The sequence below is a fragment of the Eurosta solidaginis genome, chromosome 3 (genome assembly GCF_040869045.1).
Source record: "Eurosta solidaginis isolate ZX-2024a chromosome 3, ASM4086904v1, whole genome shotgun sequence".
NCBI lineage: Eukaryota > Metazoa > Arthropoda > Insecta > Diptera > Tephritidae > Eurosta > Eurosta solidaginis.
Window position 1 is genome coordinate 248800337 of NC_090321.1, and position 20166 is coordinate 248820502.

The 20166-nt window shown below is 36.1% G+C and overlaps 1 protein-coding gene across 1 annotated transcript; it reads right to left on the reverse strand.

Annotated features, from left to right (window-relative positions):
- Nucleotides 1-354: 354 nt before the first annotated feature.
- Nucleotides 355-19208, reverse strand: LOC137245351 (UDP-glycosyltransferase UGT5-like). The gene is made up of 7 exons (XM_067775860.1): nucleotides 19065-19208; nucleotides 5586-5747; nucleotides 5435-5534; nucleotides 3334-3795; nucleotides 3071-3274; nucleotides 839-1113; nucleotides 355-772 (listed from the first exon to the last, which is right to left on the reverse strand). Exons 1-7 carry the CDS (start codon nucleotides 19065-19067, stop codon nucleotides 362-364), a joined length of 1617 nt encoding a protein of 538 aa, XP_067631961.1. The 5' UTR covers nucleotides 19068-19208; the 3' UTR covers nucleotides 355-361.
- Between the last annotated feature and the right edge of the window lie 958 nt (nucleotides 19209-20166).

The window sequence follows — 20166 nt, forward strand, 5'->3', positions numbered from 1 at the left end:
TTAAGCGCGCTATTAGTTGCGAACTATAAGTGTTATTGTGAAGTACTTTCAAAGTAGTCTAATAAAGACCGTTTGCATTATACAATATTGGAGTTATTTATTCAAAAATTTAGCGATACGAACGTTAGTAGAAGGTGTAAAATAAGCGGATTTTCCCTAAATTCGTTACAGTATTATATGTGTAATTTTTTAACTGAAAAACTTAAAACCGAACATTTCGATGTTCGGTTAGGCATCAAAACCGGACACGGGCAATCAGCGCAAAAACCGAGTTGTCCGGTCGAAAACTGGACAGTTGGCAACTGTGGTTTCAAATAGATATTTTTAAGTTCAAAAAAAAAAAAAAAAACACAATTTATATTTAATGATTCTTCAGTTTATTTACTTCACTGTTATTAGCGCTTTCACTTTTACGACTTGTTAGGCAACTTGAAATAAAACGTAATAAAATGATTATGACAAAAACAGAAACCCCTATGATAAATGCAACCACATCCAACAAATAAAATTGATACCACGTCAATTCCATACCAGCTGCACGTAAATGAGGAGCGCCCTTATGGCGCACCACATACTCAATCCAATAAACGGCAGTTTCACGTGCGCTCTGCGGACGATCACGGAAAATCGCTGAGATACGTTTAATATTATTACGATAGCTAGGATTCTCTAGCAGTTCGGTGAGCGCATTTTCTAAAATGTCACGAGTGATCGATTGAAAATGTAGACTTATGGCATAGCCGTAGAGTGCAGCTTTCTTTAAATTTAGATGCTGGAATAAAATAAACAAGATTATAATAAATCACTTTTGGTTTAAACTCAACCTGTCTTTTCATACCTGATCACAATAGAAGGGCATGCCCAACATAGGAACTCCATGGTAAACGCCTTCTTGTGAACCCAATAGGCCACCATGTGTGATAAAAACGCGCACATTAGGGTGTGCCAATATATCACTTTGTGGCATCCATTTTTTCACCATAACATTTGGTGGTGAATTTGGTAAGCTTTCATTTTCGAACTTCCACAATACGCGTTGTTTCATGCTGCGAAAAACATCAAAGAAAACTTGCAAGAATTCTTCTGGCATATCCTTGCTCTGCACATTGCTGCCTATTGTAGAAGGAGAAATACGAATTTTAATTTATAGTAATCGTATATAGCCGTCATTCCTCTGGACTAAGAAGTTTACCCATATCCGCACTGATGAACTTTTTTAACATGGAGATATTTCACAGAAAACTGTAAGTCGAACAGCTTCCCAGCTGCAAGCTTTCTGTGCGATCCTAAGTTAGGTAAATTGAGACAAGGTTGATAGGATGTGCAATATAGTTTCCCACACGAGAAATCGGAGCTATTTTTATCCCTCGTTTAGTGCCGGATGAAGAAACATTCCGCCAACTAGCTACTTACAAATAAGTTATCATAGAACATCTTTCTGTTGAAGGATCCCTGTTCCTCTCCTTCGCCAGATTGTAGAAAACATATATTAACCATATAAAATTCTGTACCCTAAAGTGTATTCTTCTATTTTTTATAGGGAACAGATCAGCGATGGTCGTAATGAGTAATGCGGTAGAGTGATATTCGTTTCGGAACCTTTTATAAACATTTCATCATTAAACTCACTCTAATCAATGTGACACAATTTGTAATGTAAAACTCCTCAAAGCCTTCGTGGAGTCTCCTTATCTCTACAAGGAGAACAAAAAGATTGGGAAATTCTCAGCCCTTCCACAAGACTGTTGGAAGGAGTTTAGCGGCGATCGTCTCACTAAATCGTTAGTGTATACGAGGGGCAAAAGTATGCCTGCTTTAGGGTCACATCTGGTAGATATTCTGCAAACCAAGCCCGTGAATGGTCTTGCTTTGATGACCTTACTTCTAGTACAATTGAGTACATTCTACTTACCCATTTGTCTAGTTGGTCTTTGACGAATATTTTATCATAACTCCTTCGGGGCATACCCATCGACATAACGTCCAACGGGTTTGAATAGAAAACTGTCCGTAACGGGTTTAAATAGAAAACTGTTATACATAACAAACAAATTTTACAAGACCGATACCTTGGAAAGCACTCGACAAAATACCTCTTTGGGCCGCCGCCCAGACATATACAAATGCTGAAAAAGCAGTTTCTGCTTAATACCCGGAAACCTGGGCATCCCAAAAGAAATCTGATTGCAGAGGTCCCGCCTCAGTGAGCCGTATGTAAAAAAGGAGCATGAAAAGGCCCTCAGAGATATCCATAAAAAGGCGTCGATTTACTACACCAACAGTTGACCAGTGAAAACCGCTCTGAAAGACAAATACCCTGAACTATCAGTTGATGAAACCAGCCTCTCCAGGGAGACGCGTGTAACTATAGCTCAAATTCGATATGCATACAGTAATAGGTTAAACTCTTACTTATCCAGAATCAACCCCCATATACCCAATGTATGTCCTGCCTGTAATATGTTCTCACATGACCCCAACCATCTTTTCTACCAACGCCTCTAACACCCCTATCTCTTTGCTCCAACCCTATTGAGAGAGCAAGTTTCCTCGTACTCCTGAAAGAGGTTATTGCTGACAATTTGTGGTGATCGCATCTATTGGATGGGGCGAAGCGCTGCTACAGCAACAACAGCAACATATAAAAAATTAGCTCTTTGAGAAGAATTATGTGAAGTGATATTGAGAAGAACTATGTGAACTGATAACTGTTTTAAATAGTTTTTGCGGTTTTCGGCATGGAGGAAATTGTAGTGAGGGAGTAGCGGCAATGGATGTGCGAGTGGGAGGGTGAGCGGTAGGGAGAGTAGGAATTAGAGTGTTATCGGTGTAGAGATTGGAATCGGAATTAGAAGTGGGAGTGCTACTATTCTGCTGGGATATCCATTTCAGAAATCTTTAGGTTATTTTTCAATTCTCGTCGTTATTTACGAGAACGAAATATATCATAGGGACCCAATTCGTTGTAGCTTTTGTTCCAAGATCAATTCTGCCTACGATACGAGATACGAACCACGCTGTTATCCGCAATATGAAAAAAAATTCGATATAGATGGAGAAATAATTTTACCTAAACTGAAGTAAATAACTCCATGTGTAGCTTCATCCAAAAACGTTTTTATATCTGCAGGCAAAGTTTTCGGTGGATAAATATGCATACCACCGACGGGCACCAAAGCATCGATTGTTGGACGTGTACTGGTCAATGGAGTATAACTATTAAGCAGCAAGGCCGATAAGCTCTTCTCCATCACTGTAACCTTGGGAAACTTAACTGGAAGATAATTTTTTTATTTAAATGAAGGTACTTCAAATTGTATTTTGTTCACTCACTTGGTAAATGCCCAAAATATTTTTCTACCAGCTTATCCATTTTTGGGAAATATATGTATTCTCGATGTAAATCTTCATATAATGAGTAATAGGTATTTTGTACACGTTCCCAAAAGCTCATACGTTCGGTCACAGGCAAAAAGCCGTGTGGTACATAAGACCATGGTGAAATAAGGCCAACCATTTGACTCATATGATTCTCATAGCCCAATGTACTTACACTGACAATGGGAATTTTATAAATGTAAGCCAATGCGAGAAATGGCTCATCATAGAATTGTTCGGTTAAGAGTAAATCATAAACATCGTCGGTTTTCTTGGCATTAATGATGGCCTGTACCTTGGGTTGTTTGAGCGCATGCTCTGTTGTGGCTATGCCTAATATTTGTAACATTTGTAAAAAACCGGCCAAATCCATGCTTGTGAGTTCGAATATGTTCTGAGCACCGGCATCCTCAGTAACTGGAAATAGTTAAAATAAATGCAGTTCAAAATTAAATTAAGCTTATACTAAAGAAAACTCAGGAACGTTAGTTGTGAGGAACCACAAAGATTTGAGGCTGAACGAAATGCATAGTTTCAGACGATTGCCAAGGTAGGTGTAGGCATAAGCGTCACTAACGAAACGATTTGATAACAGTTTGTTAACAGTTTGTTAACGATAAGTTATTGGTTTGTTATCAACGGGATAATTGCGTGTTATTTGTAATCGGAGTCTTTTCAATGAAGTATGGATGAGTTATAGATTTGCTATAAGTGGTATAAGTTTGTTACCGATAACAAAGCTTATCGATGAGTTATCGATAATTTATCGACGACTTATTTGTTTGTTAACGAAAAGTTATCGATTATTATGAAAAAAAAAAAGATTGAGTATTTATCGAAAAGATATCGATATCTTCTCAAAAACTTATTGATTTTTTATCACAATATTACCAATTTGTCATTGGCCTGATACCGATTTATTAAGAAAAACTTATCGGAGTTATCGATATGCTATCAAAAATGTATCGATTATACATTTCAAAAGTTATGATATGCTACCGGAGTTTAACCAATTCTTTATTGGCGTGTTATTGATTTATTATCGAGAAGTAATCGATAAATTATTTTAATGAAATAGATACAGGTAAAATTTCAAAATCGAGTACACATCTGATACCGTTCGATATCAAACCGATAAGGAACCAATTAAGAGCCGATGGCAAGACGATAACAAGCTGAAAATGAATCGATAATTCGACGAGTTCCGAAATTATTTGCTTCTGGAAAATTTACCTCTGATATGGTTTACCTTCAATCCCAGGAAGTGCCCTTGTGTGCTCACACATCGAACGTTGATACTCATGCCTTTTTTTATTTCGACAAATTGAATCGATTTGATCAAAGCAGTTTAAAAAAAGGACGGGACTGTCGGATGTGTCGGTACTATATACACAGCCGATTTCTTTGGTTATTTCGTACAAGAATAACTACTAAATACGTAAGCTTGTGTCTGGAAAAATGTGCCAGGAAAGCTTCTTATCTAAACAAACGGTTGATGGGATATGTACTACAAACACGACCGATCTCTTTGATTTTTTTAGACACCAATAACTACTGGATACGTAGGCATTTGGTGAAATGCGAAGCTTCTAGCTGATGAAATGGGGCAGCAATTCCGAAAGGTTGTATACGACCGATCTAATCAATTTTTTCAGACACCAATATGTGCTTTATGCGAAAGCTTATGGTGAAATTTAAAGCATCGATTTGATGAATTGAGGAAGATATGACAAAAATCATCTTTTCTGAAAAATCTTTTGTACATATATGCTATAGGGGTCCGATTCGGCCGGTTCGGACAAATGTCTAATCGGACACCTAAATATAACCGCTTGCCAAATTTTATTAATATTTCTCAAAAATTGAAGGGCTAGTTTGCGTTCAAACAGAGAGACGGACAGACAGACACACGGACATGGTGTAATCAACTCAGCTCTTCATAGTGATCATTTCGGTATAGTTATTGGTGGGCTTATATCTTCTCCCTGACAGTTTCGAGATTGGTGACATACTTAACTTACCATTTAATTTTCATGAAAGCTTTAAAAAAACTCACCATCCTTCCAAAAGTCGTACACTGGTTCAATTAAAACCTCTGTATAGTTCTTGCCCAATTGGTTGCTTGGATCCAACGTGAACGCCGTAATCGCTGTCACCTAAATATGAAAATGAAATAGAAATAATTATATATGAATTGCATTTCATACCTGATGTCCATGTTTTATCAGCTCTTTCGTCAAAGCCCGAAACATCATAAAATGGCTTGTACCGGGAAACGGAAATGTAGCAAGTATTCTAGCGGCATCGATGACAGGGGTGTGAGCCATAAGTGCGCTTAGTGCTAGAATAGTACACAATATCGTTGAATTCTTAAAAAGGAAAAGAAAAATAGTTAATAAGTTGCTGACTCGGCAAAAGTTCACTGACACTGCAAATATTACTTTTTCTTACTTTCTGCAACAAGAGATATTTTTCCAGAAACTATATAGAATGCTACTTAACTAATTAATGCAAATCAGCATGTTAATGGAGTTTATACCAACAGAGTTTGTGAGGTTTTGCGTCAGTACCTGCTGACGGCGGCATAGCTTCACGATGCACCAAAGCACTCGAGTCAAAAAAGCGTTTGATCAGCACCCAATACCCGTTTACCCCATTGATGATGTGAGTTGAAACAATTGGTGGGGTTTGAGGCCTAACTAGCACCTTTTCTATTCTATAGGTCATGGCATCCTATTGCAATGCCATTTCACATTCGAGATAAGGTCCTTCCTTGCAGAATCTACTAAGCATCGTCTTACTCCGAAACGAGGGCCTAGGGTTTAGGCAGAGTTAGAGCCTCCCGCACGACTCTAACTGACAATACACCCATTGATCACCACTGTATCCGCTGTCTCCTCCATCCCTAATCCCTCCAAATTGTAATAAGAAAATCAACTGACCGACTAGTGGAGAGATTCCCACTAAAGTCAATCCATTTTCCTTCAAAATATTCTCCTACAGTCTAAGAACATGGAGTACAAATTAGTGGTGCATCTCAGTAACGTTATATCAAAATCTTATTTTGTTTAACTACATATCGAAGCTCCCTTCCCCACGCCGAGGACTGCACGATAATGGCTATAGGTACCTGCCCGTCCATCTGTGAGCAATGCTATAAAATCACCAGGCGAAATCGGACACCTTTACCGGCCAAATTCTCGGCGACCATATGTATAACGTAGAAATGGCAAACGTCGAGCATTTTGGAAACCCACGTCGATGGTATTGCGCTGCCGATTGTCTTACATCTAAAAATACTGGGAATGGCGTTTGATCTCAGGATCTAAATTTTTGCGAGCATATAGCCGCCATTGTACTTAAGTCCAGAGCCATAACAAAATCCTCAAGTTTCTTTCCGGCAGCACTTGGGGCAAAGATAAAGGAACGCTCATAACCAGCTATAAAGAAATTTGCACGCAGTTTGTATGCAACGCGTCCCCAATAGGGACGCCGCGCATAAAATAAACACACTTGAGGAAACTGCAGGCCTGCCAAAACACTGTGTTCACCGAATGTCTCCTTAGTCCCCATAACATCATCTACACAGTGAGGCGAGAATAACCCCCACATAGGAGAGAAATGAAATGCTGAACAAACATTTTCTGCTGAACACCCAGAAATCTGGGCATCCCAACAGATATTTGATTGAAAAGGCTCCGCTTGCAAGGAACTTAAGAAGTTATCTGCGAATGAATCTGCGATGAATTATGAAGAAATCCACTTTATGAAATCAGCAGAAGAAAAGAATATGAAAAGGCCCTCAGAGATATCGACAAAAAGGCATCGGATTACTATGTTAGGTATTTCTCGGTGAACCGCATTCTTACACACGAATACCCTTTACTTGCAGTTGAGGAAAGCAACCTCCCCAGGTAGATGCGCGTCGCTCAAGCTCAATTTTGATCTGGAGACTGTAATAGGTTAAAATCTGTCTTATCCATAATCAACCCCGACATACCCAAAGTATATACCGCTTGTATTGTGTGCCCACATGACACCAACAATCTTTTCAATTGCAAAGTGGAACCAGCGCCTCGCTGGCCCAACCTTATTGAAACTGCAAGTTTCCTCGGAATCACATTAGAGGATGTTGATCAAAATTAGTGAATGGTCGTACCTATTATATGGGGCGAAGCACTGCTACAACAACAACAATCAACCACGATCCTACTAGGTAATCTCACCGTCTCCTTCTCGAATAGACTTGCAGCCTCGCCTGGTAAGTTACAGAAATACTTATCTTTAAACATGTATGCTACACAACTCGATGGTGATGTTGACAACTAAGAATAATTTAAGTCATTTATCGTTGACCGTATCAGTCGAGAATTTTTTATCGCTGTTCGAGTCCATCGATAGCTAGCCGTAACTCACGCTCTTTACAGCTACGTGAATATGTAGGAAAATTTCATTGAATTAGTAATAATACTAAAAGCTAGAAAATAATAAGGTAAGTCCTATGTACTAGTCATCATACTTCTAATCAATCTAGGGCGTTGATCAGACAATTAAATAAAAGCGTTGGGCAAGTCAAGCTAAATAAAACCGTTTAAAAAACAGAGGCTTTCTAATTTAATATATGCCGGATCTGCATATATTAAAATAAAATCATACACTATGGTCACCCTAAAAAAGAAAAAAAAAAAAACAAAATAAATGAACAATTTTTTTTTACAATTATGAAATGACAATATTTGTCCTTATTGGATGTGGGAACGCTTGTAGCACAGCTGTCGTAATAAAAAAATTCTTTGGCTATTAAAGAAAATTAAGTTATCATTTTGTTGAGCTAATTCACAAAATCAATAATAATTAATTGAAGATATCACACATATAAGTTTGTCCTTTTACTTCTTGTAACACGCTCCGCGAAGGTTTTAAGGGAGTTTTTTTGATCTGGTACGTTTCGGAAATATGAGTATTATCTGTGGATATTGGCTGCCTGTTGAGGCAAGCATGACTACCGCGAAATTATCCTAAACCTCTTAAGACGCTGGAGGAAAAGTTGGTGCTCATTACAGCCGCTTAAGATGTGTTTTTGTAATATAATCCGAGCTTCATACTTTTTGATTCTTTTCCAAAATATATATATGATATTCTTAAATACAAATTTATCGATTTTGGGCATGATATATACAATAAAATTACTTTCGTCTTTTGCCACCTTAACTGTCTCCAACCTGGACTTAAATTATGTGGTTTATTTGTGTTTACTAGCAATAACAACCTAAGTCTTACATGCAACTTTGGCGTTTATTACCTATGATCATTGTAAATTTGTTTTTATGGTTTTGTAATTTTCATAGCTAAGATATATTTTGGTCTAGAGAGCTCGTATATACTTTAAACTTATGACCGCGGATGTAATCTATTTTCATTTGAATGGGCTTGATGTTCAAGGGCGACCCTCATATATATATACATACGTAGACACCTACTTTTATTAAACTTTTCTATTGTCTAATAAATTAAGTGGCTTCTAATTTGCTTATGTTATTATACCCAACAAAAAATTAAAAGAAGCTGACTAAAAGTTTACTATAATTTAGCTTTCAACTAAGCAGCTGTATCGGTTTCGGTTCAAGATTTGATACCGGTTTCAGCAGGGTTTCGTAAAGGTCGCAGTCTTGGATTGGATGTGGTTTCGGTTTCGATCGTGTTCAGGCTTGGATTCGGCTAAGTATCCGGTTTCGATCACGGTAAGGTTTTAGTTCGATATTGATTCTGGTTTCAATTTCGATTTCGGTTCCTACTTCGGAACGATTTTGATTTCGAATTTGGTTAGGATTTTTATTTACATACGTTCCGATCGCGGTACGACTTTGATTCCAATTTCGGTTAGATCGAATATCGGTTCCAGCTTTGATTCCGATTTCCTATATGATTTGGCTTCCAGTTTTAATTTCGGTATCGGCCCGGTTTCGATTTCGATTCCAGCTTAAGTTGCGATCTAGATTTTAGTTTAGGTAAGTGTTTCGGTTTCTATTCTTGTTTCACTTCTGGTTTTTATCTGCTTCCTGTTTTTTGTTTTAGATTCTATTCCGCACTTGGTTCCAATTTCGGTTCCAGTTTCAGTTCCGTTGTCCGTTTTGGTTCCGCATACGATTCCGTTTTCGGTTAGGCTTTCGAATTATATTCATATTTCTGTTACGGTCCGTTTTAGGTCCCAGTCTAAGATTCGGCATCTGTTCAATTTCGCCTAAAGTTTCGACTCCAGTTCTAGAGCGGATTTCGATTCCAGTTTTGGTTACCGCTTTGGTAAGGGTCTGAGTTTTAATTCAATTTCAATGTTTCATGGGTTTGGTCCGTTGCTGGTTTGATTCCAACTTCCGATCTAAGTTCGATTTCAATTCCTGTATCAGTTACGGTTTCGGACCGGTTCCGGTTTTGTTTTCTAATTCGGTTCCGCATTTGGGTTCAGTTTCGGCTGGGCTTTCAATTTAGATTCCTGTTTTAGTTTCAGTTCTGGTTTCGTCCAGTTCCGCTTTGGGTTAGGACATCGATTACGCATTGGATTTCAGTTACGGTTTCGTCCTCTTACGGTTTGGGTAAGGACTTCGATAATGCATTGGATTTCAGTTTCGGCTAGGCTTTCGATTTCGATTCCTTTTTATACTCAGTTGAGCAGAGCTCACAGAGTATATTAAGTTTGATTGGATAACGGTTGGTTGTACAGGTATAAAGGAATCGAGATAGATATAGACTTCCATATATCAAAATCATCAGTATCGAAAAAAAATTTGATTGAGCCGTGTCCGTCCGTTCGTTAACATGATAATTTCAGTAAATTTTGGGGTATCTTGATGAAATTTTGTATCGAGATTCCTGGGCACTCATCTCAGATCGCTATTTAAAATGAACGATATCGGATTATAACCACGCCCACTTTTTCGAAAAATCGAAAAAGTGCGATAATTCATTGCCAAAGACGGGTAAAGCGATGAAACTTGGTAGGTGAGTTGAAATTATGACGCAGAATAGAAAATTAGTAAAATTTAGAAAATGGGCGTGGCACCGCCCACTTTCAAAAGAAGGTAATTTAAAAGTTTTGCAAGCTGTAATTTGGCAGGTACGTTACTCCTATTACTATATGTATGCTTAATAAAAACTAGCAAAATTGGAGAACGACCACGCCCACTTTAAAAAATTTTTTTTTGTAAGTCAAATTTAAAAAAAAAGTTAATATCTTTGCAGCATATAAGTAAATTATGTCAACATTCAACTCCAGTAATGATATGGTGCAACAAAATACAAAAATAAAAGAAATTTTCAAAATTGGCGTGGCTCCGCCCTTTTTCATTTAATTTGTCTATGATACTTTTAATGCCATAAGTCGAACAAAAATTTACCAATCCTTGTGAAATTTGGTAGAGGCTTAGATTCTAGGACGATAACTGTTTTGTGTGAAAAAGGGCGAAATCGGTTGAAGCCACGTCCAGTTTTTGTACACAGTCGACCGTCTGTCCTTCCACTCGGCCGTTAACAGGATAACTTGAAGAACAAAAATCGATATATCTTTACTAAACTCAGTTCACGTAATTTTCTGAACTCACTTTGTATTGGTATAAAAATGGCCGAAATCCAACTATAATCACGCCCACTTTTTCGATATCGAAAATTACGAAAAATAAAAAAAAAATGCCATAATTCTATACCAAATACGAAAAAAGGGATGAAACATGGTGATCGGATTGGTTTATTGACGCAAAATTTAACTTTAGAAAAAACTTTGTAAAATGGGTGTGACACCTACCATATTAAGTAGAAGAAAATGAAAAAGTTCTGCTGCGTGAAATCAAAAGGAAATCTTGGAAAAGGAATCTTGGCAGGAATACTGTTCGTGGTATGACATATATAAATAAATTAGCGGTACCCGACAGAAGATGTTCTTGGTCACCCTGGTCCACATTTTTGTCGATATCTCGAAAACGCCTTCACATATACAACTACCACCACTCCTTTTTAAAACCCTCATTTATACCTTTAATTTGATACCCATATCGTACAAACACATTATAGAGTCACCCCTGGTCCACCTTTATAACGATATCCCGAAAAGGCGTCCACCTATAGAACTAAGGCCACTCCCTTTATAAATACTCATTAACACCTTTCATTTGATACCCACATCGTACAAACAAACCCTAGAGTCACCCCTGGTCCACCTTTGTGGCGATATCTCGAAAAGGCGTCCACTTATAGAACTAAGGCCCACTCTCTTTTAAAATACTCATTAACACCTTTCATTTGATACCCATATCGTACAAACAAATACTAGAGTCATCTTTGGTCCACCTTTATGGCGATATCCGTAAATGGCGTCCACCTATAGAAATATGGCCCTCTTAAAATACCCTTTAATATTTGATACACATGTCATACAAACACATTACAGTGTTACCCTAGGTTCATTTTCCTACATGGTGATTTTCCCTTACTTTGTCTCCATAGCTCTCAACTGAGTATGTAATGTTCGGTTATACCCGAACTTAGCCTACCTTACTTGTTTATTTTCAATTCCGGTTTCGTCCGGTTACGGTTTGGGTAAGGATTTCGATTACGCATTGGATTTATGTTAAGGCTTCGATTTTGGTTCCAGCTCTACTTCTGCAGCTTTTCCCGTTCTCCATTAGTTATTGTTTGATTTTTGTTTTTGATTGCACATGGCTTCTCAGCGACAAACAAACTCCTTTTTTAGATGCCGTTCGGAGTCTGGTTAAAATATGTAGGTCTCGTTCCGCCACTTAGTAGGAACAAAAAAGTATCTCTCCAAAAATTTAAAGAGAAGCTCAGCTAAGATCCCGTCAGAGGGATATAACACGAATGTTTTGACAAATATCAAAAAAAAAAATTTCGTAGATTTTTTTGTTTCTTTTTTTTTTTTTTGTATAAATTAAGCGGGGATTACCCTCACTACGGACTCAATCAGTCTATGTGAGGTCCTCATGGACCGGCCAGTTCAACCTAACCTACCCTCATTTTTAATTTTAAAAATGCTTGGGTGAGCATAAACATACGCAATGCATAAAGGATGCAGTAAACAAGTGCATTAACTGCATACGAGCAAACAAGGAGCTGAATCTAGGACTTGACGAAAACCATGATACTCTGGATAGAACTTGTCCCGTATACCAACAAAAGCTAGATGCAAGGAAAAGGAAAGTTGTTTATTAGCAACCAAAGAAAATCCTTACTGCAGCGCAAAAGTCAAAATATTATGTAAATCGAGATAGCAATATATACAACTTGGAATGCATTTATCTTAATATTAGTAGTATCATAGCAAATAAAATCGAGCTGGAACGTCTTATTGAAATAAGAAGACCAAGTATTGTGTTATGTACGGAAACGTGTACAACAGAACATATCTTGGATTCTGAACTTAGTATTCCGACATACAAATGCATTCGTTGCGACTCTCAAAGTAGGCATACTGGCGGTGTTGTCATGTATATGAATGAAAATATACAATTTAGCATAGTTTGTAATAAAGCTATCAACATGAATGTGTGGTGCATTATTGTAAAAATAAACAAATGCGCGTTAAAATGGAAAACCGGTGTACTATATCACTCACCAAGTAGCAGTGACTCCACCTTTATTAATTATCTAAATGAAATCATCACTGAACATCTCAAGAGGCGGATAATAATTTAATAATTGGTGATTTTAATATCAATGTAAATGTATCGTCAACATACTCAAACCAGCTAACAAGTTTATTTGCACAAATGGCAATGATACAAATGATAAACTTCGACACAAGGATAACAGAGTACTCGTCTACAAGAATTGATTTGCTATTCAGTAACAATGATAAAGTTAAAGCAGTGAATATAGGTGAACATCGCATTTCTGACCATGAGACAATCCACTTCGAAGTGCTAACAACAAAGCTTTGTAAAATGAGAAGGTATGCTACTGTTACATGTTGGGAGTACTATAGTGCTGAAAATCTTTTAACTTTGCTACGAACATGCGATTTCAGCTTTATGTCAATTTCCGGAGTAGAAACTAAAACTAAAGCCCTGGACGAAGTTTTAACTGAGGCTATGCAAACACTGACTTATATAAAGAGGACCCAAATACAGATAAGAAATAAGTGGTACGACCGAGAATTAACAAACCTGCATAAAAGAAAAATATAATCTTATAAAACTGCTCGAAATACTGGATTTTGGGACGAATATAACGTCATGAAGAAAATATATAAAAGAACCATAATTTATAAAAAAAAAAAGAAATACATGGAAGATAGAGAAAATCATAACAATGGCGATATGAAACGTATGTGGAAGTGTCTAAAATACCTCGTCGAGCTTAATGATGTTAAAAAACATATCACTAAAATTTTAATTAACGGTGAATGCCTGGAAAATGAATATGATATAGCTAATGCCCTAAATAACTTTTTCATACAAAGTATTGTTGAAGTTAATGATAGCATCGAAGAAATTGTAAATGGGGTTGAAATAAGCTTAAATCATAGTAATCCATTGGAAACATTTAAATTTACTGACATTGTAGTGGACGATATTATTATTATCACAAAATCACTTAAAAACAAATATGGCGGCGACAAGCTTTTATCGGAGGGTGTCGTTAAAGATGCCATGACATATACTGCTAATTTCTACAAAGACATAATTAACGTATCCTTAAACAGCGGTATTGTACCTAGTTACTGGAAAATTTCAACAATAATACCTGTTGAAAAAGTAAAAAATACAATGAGACCTGAGAACCTACGTCCAATTAACACGTTACCTACAGATGAAAAAATTATGGAGACAGTGGTGAAGGATCAACTTGTGGCATACTTAGAGAAGCACAATGTGATTATCCCAGAACAATCGGGATTCAGGAAGAGCCATTCTTGTGAAATAGCGTTGAATATGGTAATTGCAGATTGGAAAGAAGACATGGCGGAAAAAAAATTTACGGTGTCTGTCTTCTTGGATTTAAAACGGGCTTTTGAAACTGTCGATAATTCTGAGCTATTGGACGTGATGTTTAAAATTGGTATAAGAGGAAAGCATTGGAATGGTTCCGGAGTTATTTGGGTGACAAAAAACAGAGAACGATAATTGGAAAGGAGGTTTCATCAGTGGTGGATGTTAACATTGGTTTACCACAAGGCTCGGTCTTGGCGCCAATATTGTTTACATTGTATATCAATGATATCAAAAGATGCTTAAAATATTGTAAAATACGTCTATTTGCGGATGACGCATTGCTTATCATAAGTGAAAAATATGCAGAATGTGCCATGCTGAAAGTACAAGAAGACCTGGACTCGCTATACAAATGGTTATGCCTTAGAAAACTGAAATTAAATGTCGAAAAAACTAAGTTCATGATATTTTGTAAAAACACTAATATCATAAGTAACAATAGTTTAAATAATATTACGCTGAAGGTAAAAAACATGGAAATTCAAAGAGTAGACAAAATTAAGTATTTAGGAGTTTTGATTGATGATAATCTAAATTTTGGAGAGCATGTAACTTATCTGGAAAGGAAAATTGCACAGAAAATAGGCTTCATGTATAGAACATGTAAACATATCAGTCAAAGTCATAAAATATTGGTATATCGTTTAAATTGATTATTTATTATTGAACCAAACTTTATTTATTGTCCTACTATTCTGCTATTAAGTAATTATATATATATTAAGAAACTTCAAATACAGCAAAACAAGGCAATGCGATTTATTTTAAAATGTCCTCCAAGAATGCCAAAAATTGTAATGCTCAATAGATTAAACTGGCTTAGTATTAAACAGTCAGTTAGTTATTTCACATTGAAATTTATACACCAACTTAGGTTAGGAGTGTTACCGAATTACCTGAGTAGTAAAATATATTATAATCATGAAATACACAATTATGGAACTAGAAATTGCAATAATATAAGACTGCCTAGAATAATGTATATTGTATAATGAGTTACCTTCTGATTTGAAAGACTGTGAAAATATTAGTGACTTCAAAGAAAAATTGTTTTTATATTGTACGTCAGTAAATGTGACATGAATATTTATGCTTAATCTCTTATTTTAACCTAAACTAGGTCTTAAAGACCGTAATAATAAATAAATAAATAAATAAATAATTTGGGAAAATTTTTAATAAAGTGACGTCAGGGTCCGAATTAAAGTTTTTAAATCGCAATAACCATGAAATGATGATTCAGAGTTATGGTTTGAAAGAAATTAGTATTTGATACGTGAGCGTATGACAGGATACGGGCCCAAGACGGACAAATATACTTTGTAAATCTTTTATAAGCCTCTTCTCCCGGGAGTGGCTATCGAACGCGCACTGCCATGAATGTTGAAGAATAACAAATTCGTTCAGCATCGTCATGTATTAGTTGTTGTAAACTTATCTCACCTGCATTCTTTTCATAAAAGTCATCTTAAAAGCTACGGTTTGTGCGTCGTTTTCAGAGGTGCCTAACAGCACATTTTCCATATAAAGTAAGACAAAAAAACTTTTTCCCCACCCTTATATACAAACCTACATATATTTTTAAATATTGGTTCAGCACGCTACATTATTTTAATCACAACATATTGACAGACACAGAACAGACGCTTCGTGTGATTAATTACACGGTGCTGTTAGCATAAAAATTAGTGTTATGAAGTTTAAAACAGATAGAGTAAAGAAGAATATAATAGATAAACATTTATGAATGTGGATTTCGTTTAAAAAAAAAGTAGCTTTTAACTTAACACTGGGCATACCTAATGGCCTCGTCAGAATGAACTTTTTCATATAGGTGCGTAATCTTATGCATGACAGTAACATCGCCACAATCACGCAAGTTGTTTTGTTTGCAAATATTAAAGAATTTCAGACTTCGCAATCGAAACCTATTTCGCCATGCCAATTCACATACAAAATTTTGCGAAACACTGTTATAATCATTCTAACTATACAACATTGTTGCTAACATAATTTGTCTCTTATTCTTTTGTTAAAATGCGAGTTTTGATTGTGAAAAATGTTGGAAAGGTACCAAAGAGTGGGAAAAATAATTTCACCTGCAAAATTTGAATGCCCTCATAGCCAAAGGAATTGTCGAATTTTTCTTCTTGTGCTTTAAATGTAGCAAAAGTTGAAGATTGCCAACTTTTGTATCTCAGATGGCGCAAGTATCGCTCTATCTGCCGTTTGCTATAAAAATACGTGCAATCTACTCATCGTACAAGAGATTACGTTGAACGCAGCTACATGAAAAAGTTCTCCGTGACGTGGCCATAAGGTACTAATGTATTCGCTTAATAACAATCTTTACTATGTATGAGTTTGTTTTTAAAGACATTGATATGTAAATTGCCGGTGGTGTTGTAAAGTTGAACAGCCATTTTTTTGTTTTTGAAGGGTGAAATTTGTTTATTATTCTTCTCAAAACTATTATTTGGGGTTTAAGAATATTCAAATAATCAAACGTGATGAGAATATGCTCACTAAAATATGTAAACTGAATAATCATAGCTTAAGCGATAACTAACATCCTTCATCAATCAACCTTCAATTTCATATATATTTTGACGAATATTAGCAACACTAAGGGATACTATCATCCCTAAGCCGATACTAAGCAGTGACTTGTATGCACATCAATAAATCAATCATTATGTCTACACATATGTACATACAAGCAGCGGGGAGATACGCACAAACACATGCATATATCTGAGAAATTCACAAAAGTATGCAATCATCGTCATATCACATCATCACATATACACGCGCATATGGCTATGCGAGAGGCTATAAACGTGCATCTGTAGTTTATAGCTAGTATGTATATAGCGGGTAACTAAGTAGTAAATTCTAGAAGAAGAAACGCCTAGAAGTATGCAAACGAGACAGCAGAGTGTATAAAAGGAGCGAAAGCTGAGTAAGCAGCAATCAGTTTGTTTTAAGCACGCTATTGGTTGTGAAGTTAAGATTTGGAATAAGCGCAATTTCTCTTAAATCATTATAATATCATCAATAAATATTACCCTTATTTAGAATTTGTTTTCCCAATACATCAACATAAATTAAACGACAGTTGTTGTTGTTGTTGCAGCGATAATGACACTCCCTGAAGGCCTTGGGAAGTGTTATCGATGTTGATGGTCCTTGGCCTGATGCAGATCCGACCATCTCGGGAACGATTTGGTATGACCACATGCGACATTCTTGGCCATATCGGAGTCCGAGGTGTGTTCCATAATTCTCGTGTTTTAAGAGCCTTTCATTATTGCTGAATTCAGGTCACACTTTTTTGCTCTGAGTACGGTTTCTACGAAGTTACTGATTTGTTGCCACTTTTCTGGTCCGCTCAGCGTTTTTGATGTTACATTATCGACAGTGATTTTTTAAGATGCTTTACATGACTAAGTGTCTGTTCTGGTTTAATCGCCAGCATTTGAAGAAGGTGTGTTCAGCATCGTCCTCGTCTGCATCGCTGTAAACCCACTTAAGATCTTTGGCCTTTTTTACCCGGATAACGTTTCGGTTACGTAGTAATTTACCTCGCCATAGCTTCTGGTGTTACACGCATCAACGTCTGTTATATTTTTCGCTGTCCATCTGCTTCGTCGTTAATTTTTTCACCGTTCTCGCCACAACCTAAATGTTTTTTCCCTGTTCTTTATCCTTACGAGTTTCATGCACTCTTGTATAGACTGCTGATGGACATCACATTTCAACGTTACTGTATGGCTCCGAACTGTGGGCAGATATACTAAGGAGAACCGCTTCGAGTTTCTAACATATGTACAGCGAACAACAGCCTTCAAGACCAGTCGCACAAGTGACCAACGCAACAGTCCCTATTAACCTATTAGCGTTGGTAAGAAGAAGGTTATGGAAAGCAAGAAAGTCGACCAGGAGTTTTTTCGCCTCGCGTAATTTGGCACTACCACCGACCAAATCCACGGTGATAGTGACGGCTACACACTATCCGACACTCAAGGACTTGGGTGTGACGTTCTATAATTTGGAATTTTTGGCAGTAGTAAAACTGTAAGTGTTATGTACAGCTGCGAACACGAAAATAGCAGTGGTAACATTTTAGCAAGCTTTACCAACTAAAGATATTTTTTCTTTGATAATTTAAGATAAAAATTAAATTAATGAGTTTAAACAAACTTATCTCAAACACGTTTTTGAAAAATTTCTAAAATTCGATAAGTCTGCAATCGAATTTTTCATTTGGAAATGAGTGTAAGTCTCCCAAAACTTGCGATAGTTTTTACCGATTTTTTTTCCGAAGGGTGTTTCACAACGGATATGGCAGAAACACTCGAACACTCAAGTTTTAAGAAACTTATCACTTGTACTTTTTTCGGCTAAAATTAATCGGGCTACAAAGCGGCATAGTCACACAATTTTAAATATTCTTAATAAAAAATTCGAAATTTTCTTTCAGACTTATTGAATTTCCAAAATTATTGAAAACGTTTTTAAGCTTGGTTGTCATAGCTTCAGTTACACTATTTATGAAAATTAAAAAAAAAAATGTAATTGATGGAAGTTGCAAAATTGCTGCTGCTATTTTCGTGTTCGCAATTGTAGACACTATTATACAAACAAATTAGTTTTTGTCATAAATTCTAATTCAGTTACATTAATTACCATTTATTATTGTTTATGCTATTGTTGTTTTTTAAAAGATTGTATAATTTCCCGTTTTTGAATAAATTAATTTTTTTACGCACTAATTTAGCGATACTTTGAATTTTCCGTCTAGCGAAACCGATCTTGCTTCCCGCCTTTATAATCTCGTACTACATCGCATAACTCAATTCAAATCAGCAGATTGAAGTTTTCTATGTTCAAAATGTAACAAACGCTGCTTGCTGTGAAAAGATTACATCATGTTTATTAGACTGGGTCGCTCTGAATTAGAAAAAAAAATATGTTCCAGAACCGCCCTGAAATTTAAAACATATGATGAGAGCGACTCGGAAAAAATTTTTCTTTGATTTTTTTATATACTAAAATTAATTTTTTTATTTTGCAACTAACGATTTTTATAATTGTTATGTCATAATTCCATAATATTTCTTATGTCTTTTTAAATTCGCAGCTTATCCTTTGTTAGTTTTTTTTTCATAGTTTAGTGAAACCGAAAGAACGCTTTAAGGTGCGACAATTCGCGAACAGAAAAAACAGCCAAAACCACATTAGGAGAAATTACACAGCTTGATAAGACCAAAGGATACGGCATATCAGTTTGAGGAATCTGATGACAAATTAATAAGTTACCATGAAAAAAACTATTCGACCCTATTTTCAAAGAAAAATAAAAAAAACTTTGTAACTTTGTTTCGACCCATACTAATGCATACCTTACTTTTCCATCTTTTCGTGCCTTGCGATAATTGATGATCTTGTTTTTTTTTTGATACTTACTATTATTATTGTAATTCTTTGGCGCTATAAATCTGAGAGAAGATCAAGGCCGAACTTCTGCTAAAACTGTTGGAAAAAACTTTTCAATTTTCCTACAAATTACTAGGCAATAAAATGTTTATGCAGTCTTGGAGCGTCATCTGTTGAAACGAATGAAGTTTTGCACACAGAAATATAAGGTAGATAGGGGTTAACGATGAACGTAGTAGATTTTAAATTCGCTATGCGGTCAAAAATTTAGTTTATTTTTAAAACCTAGCAAAGTTTAGCAGTAAACTTTAAGCTTTTTAAGCTAAACCCACAAAATATTTTTGAACAATTT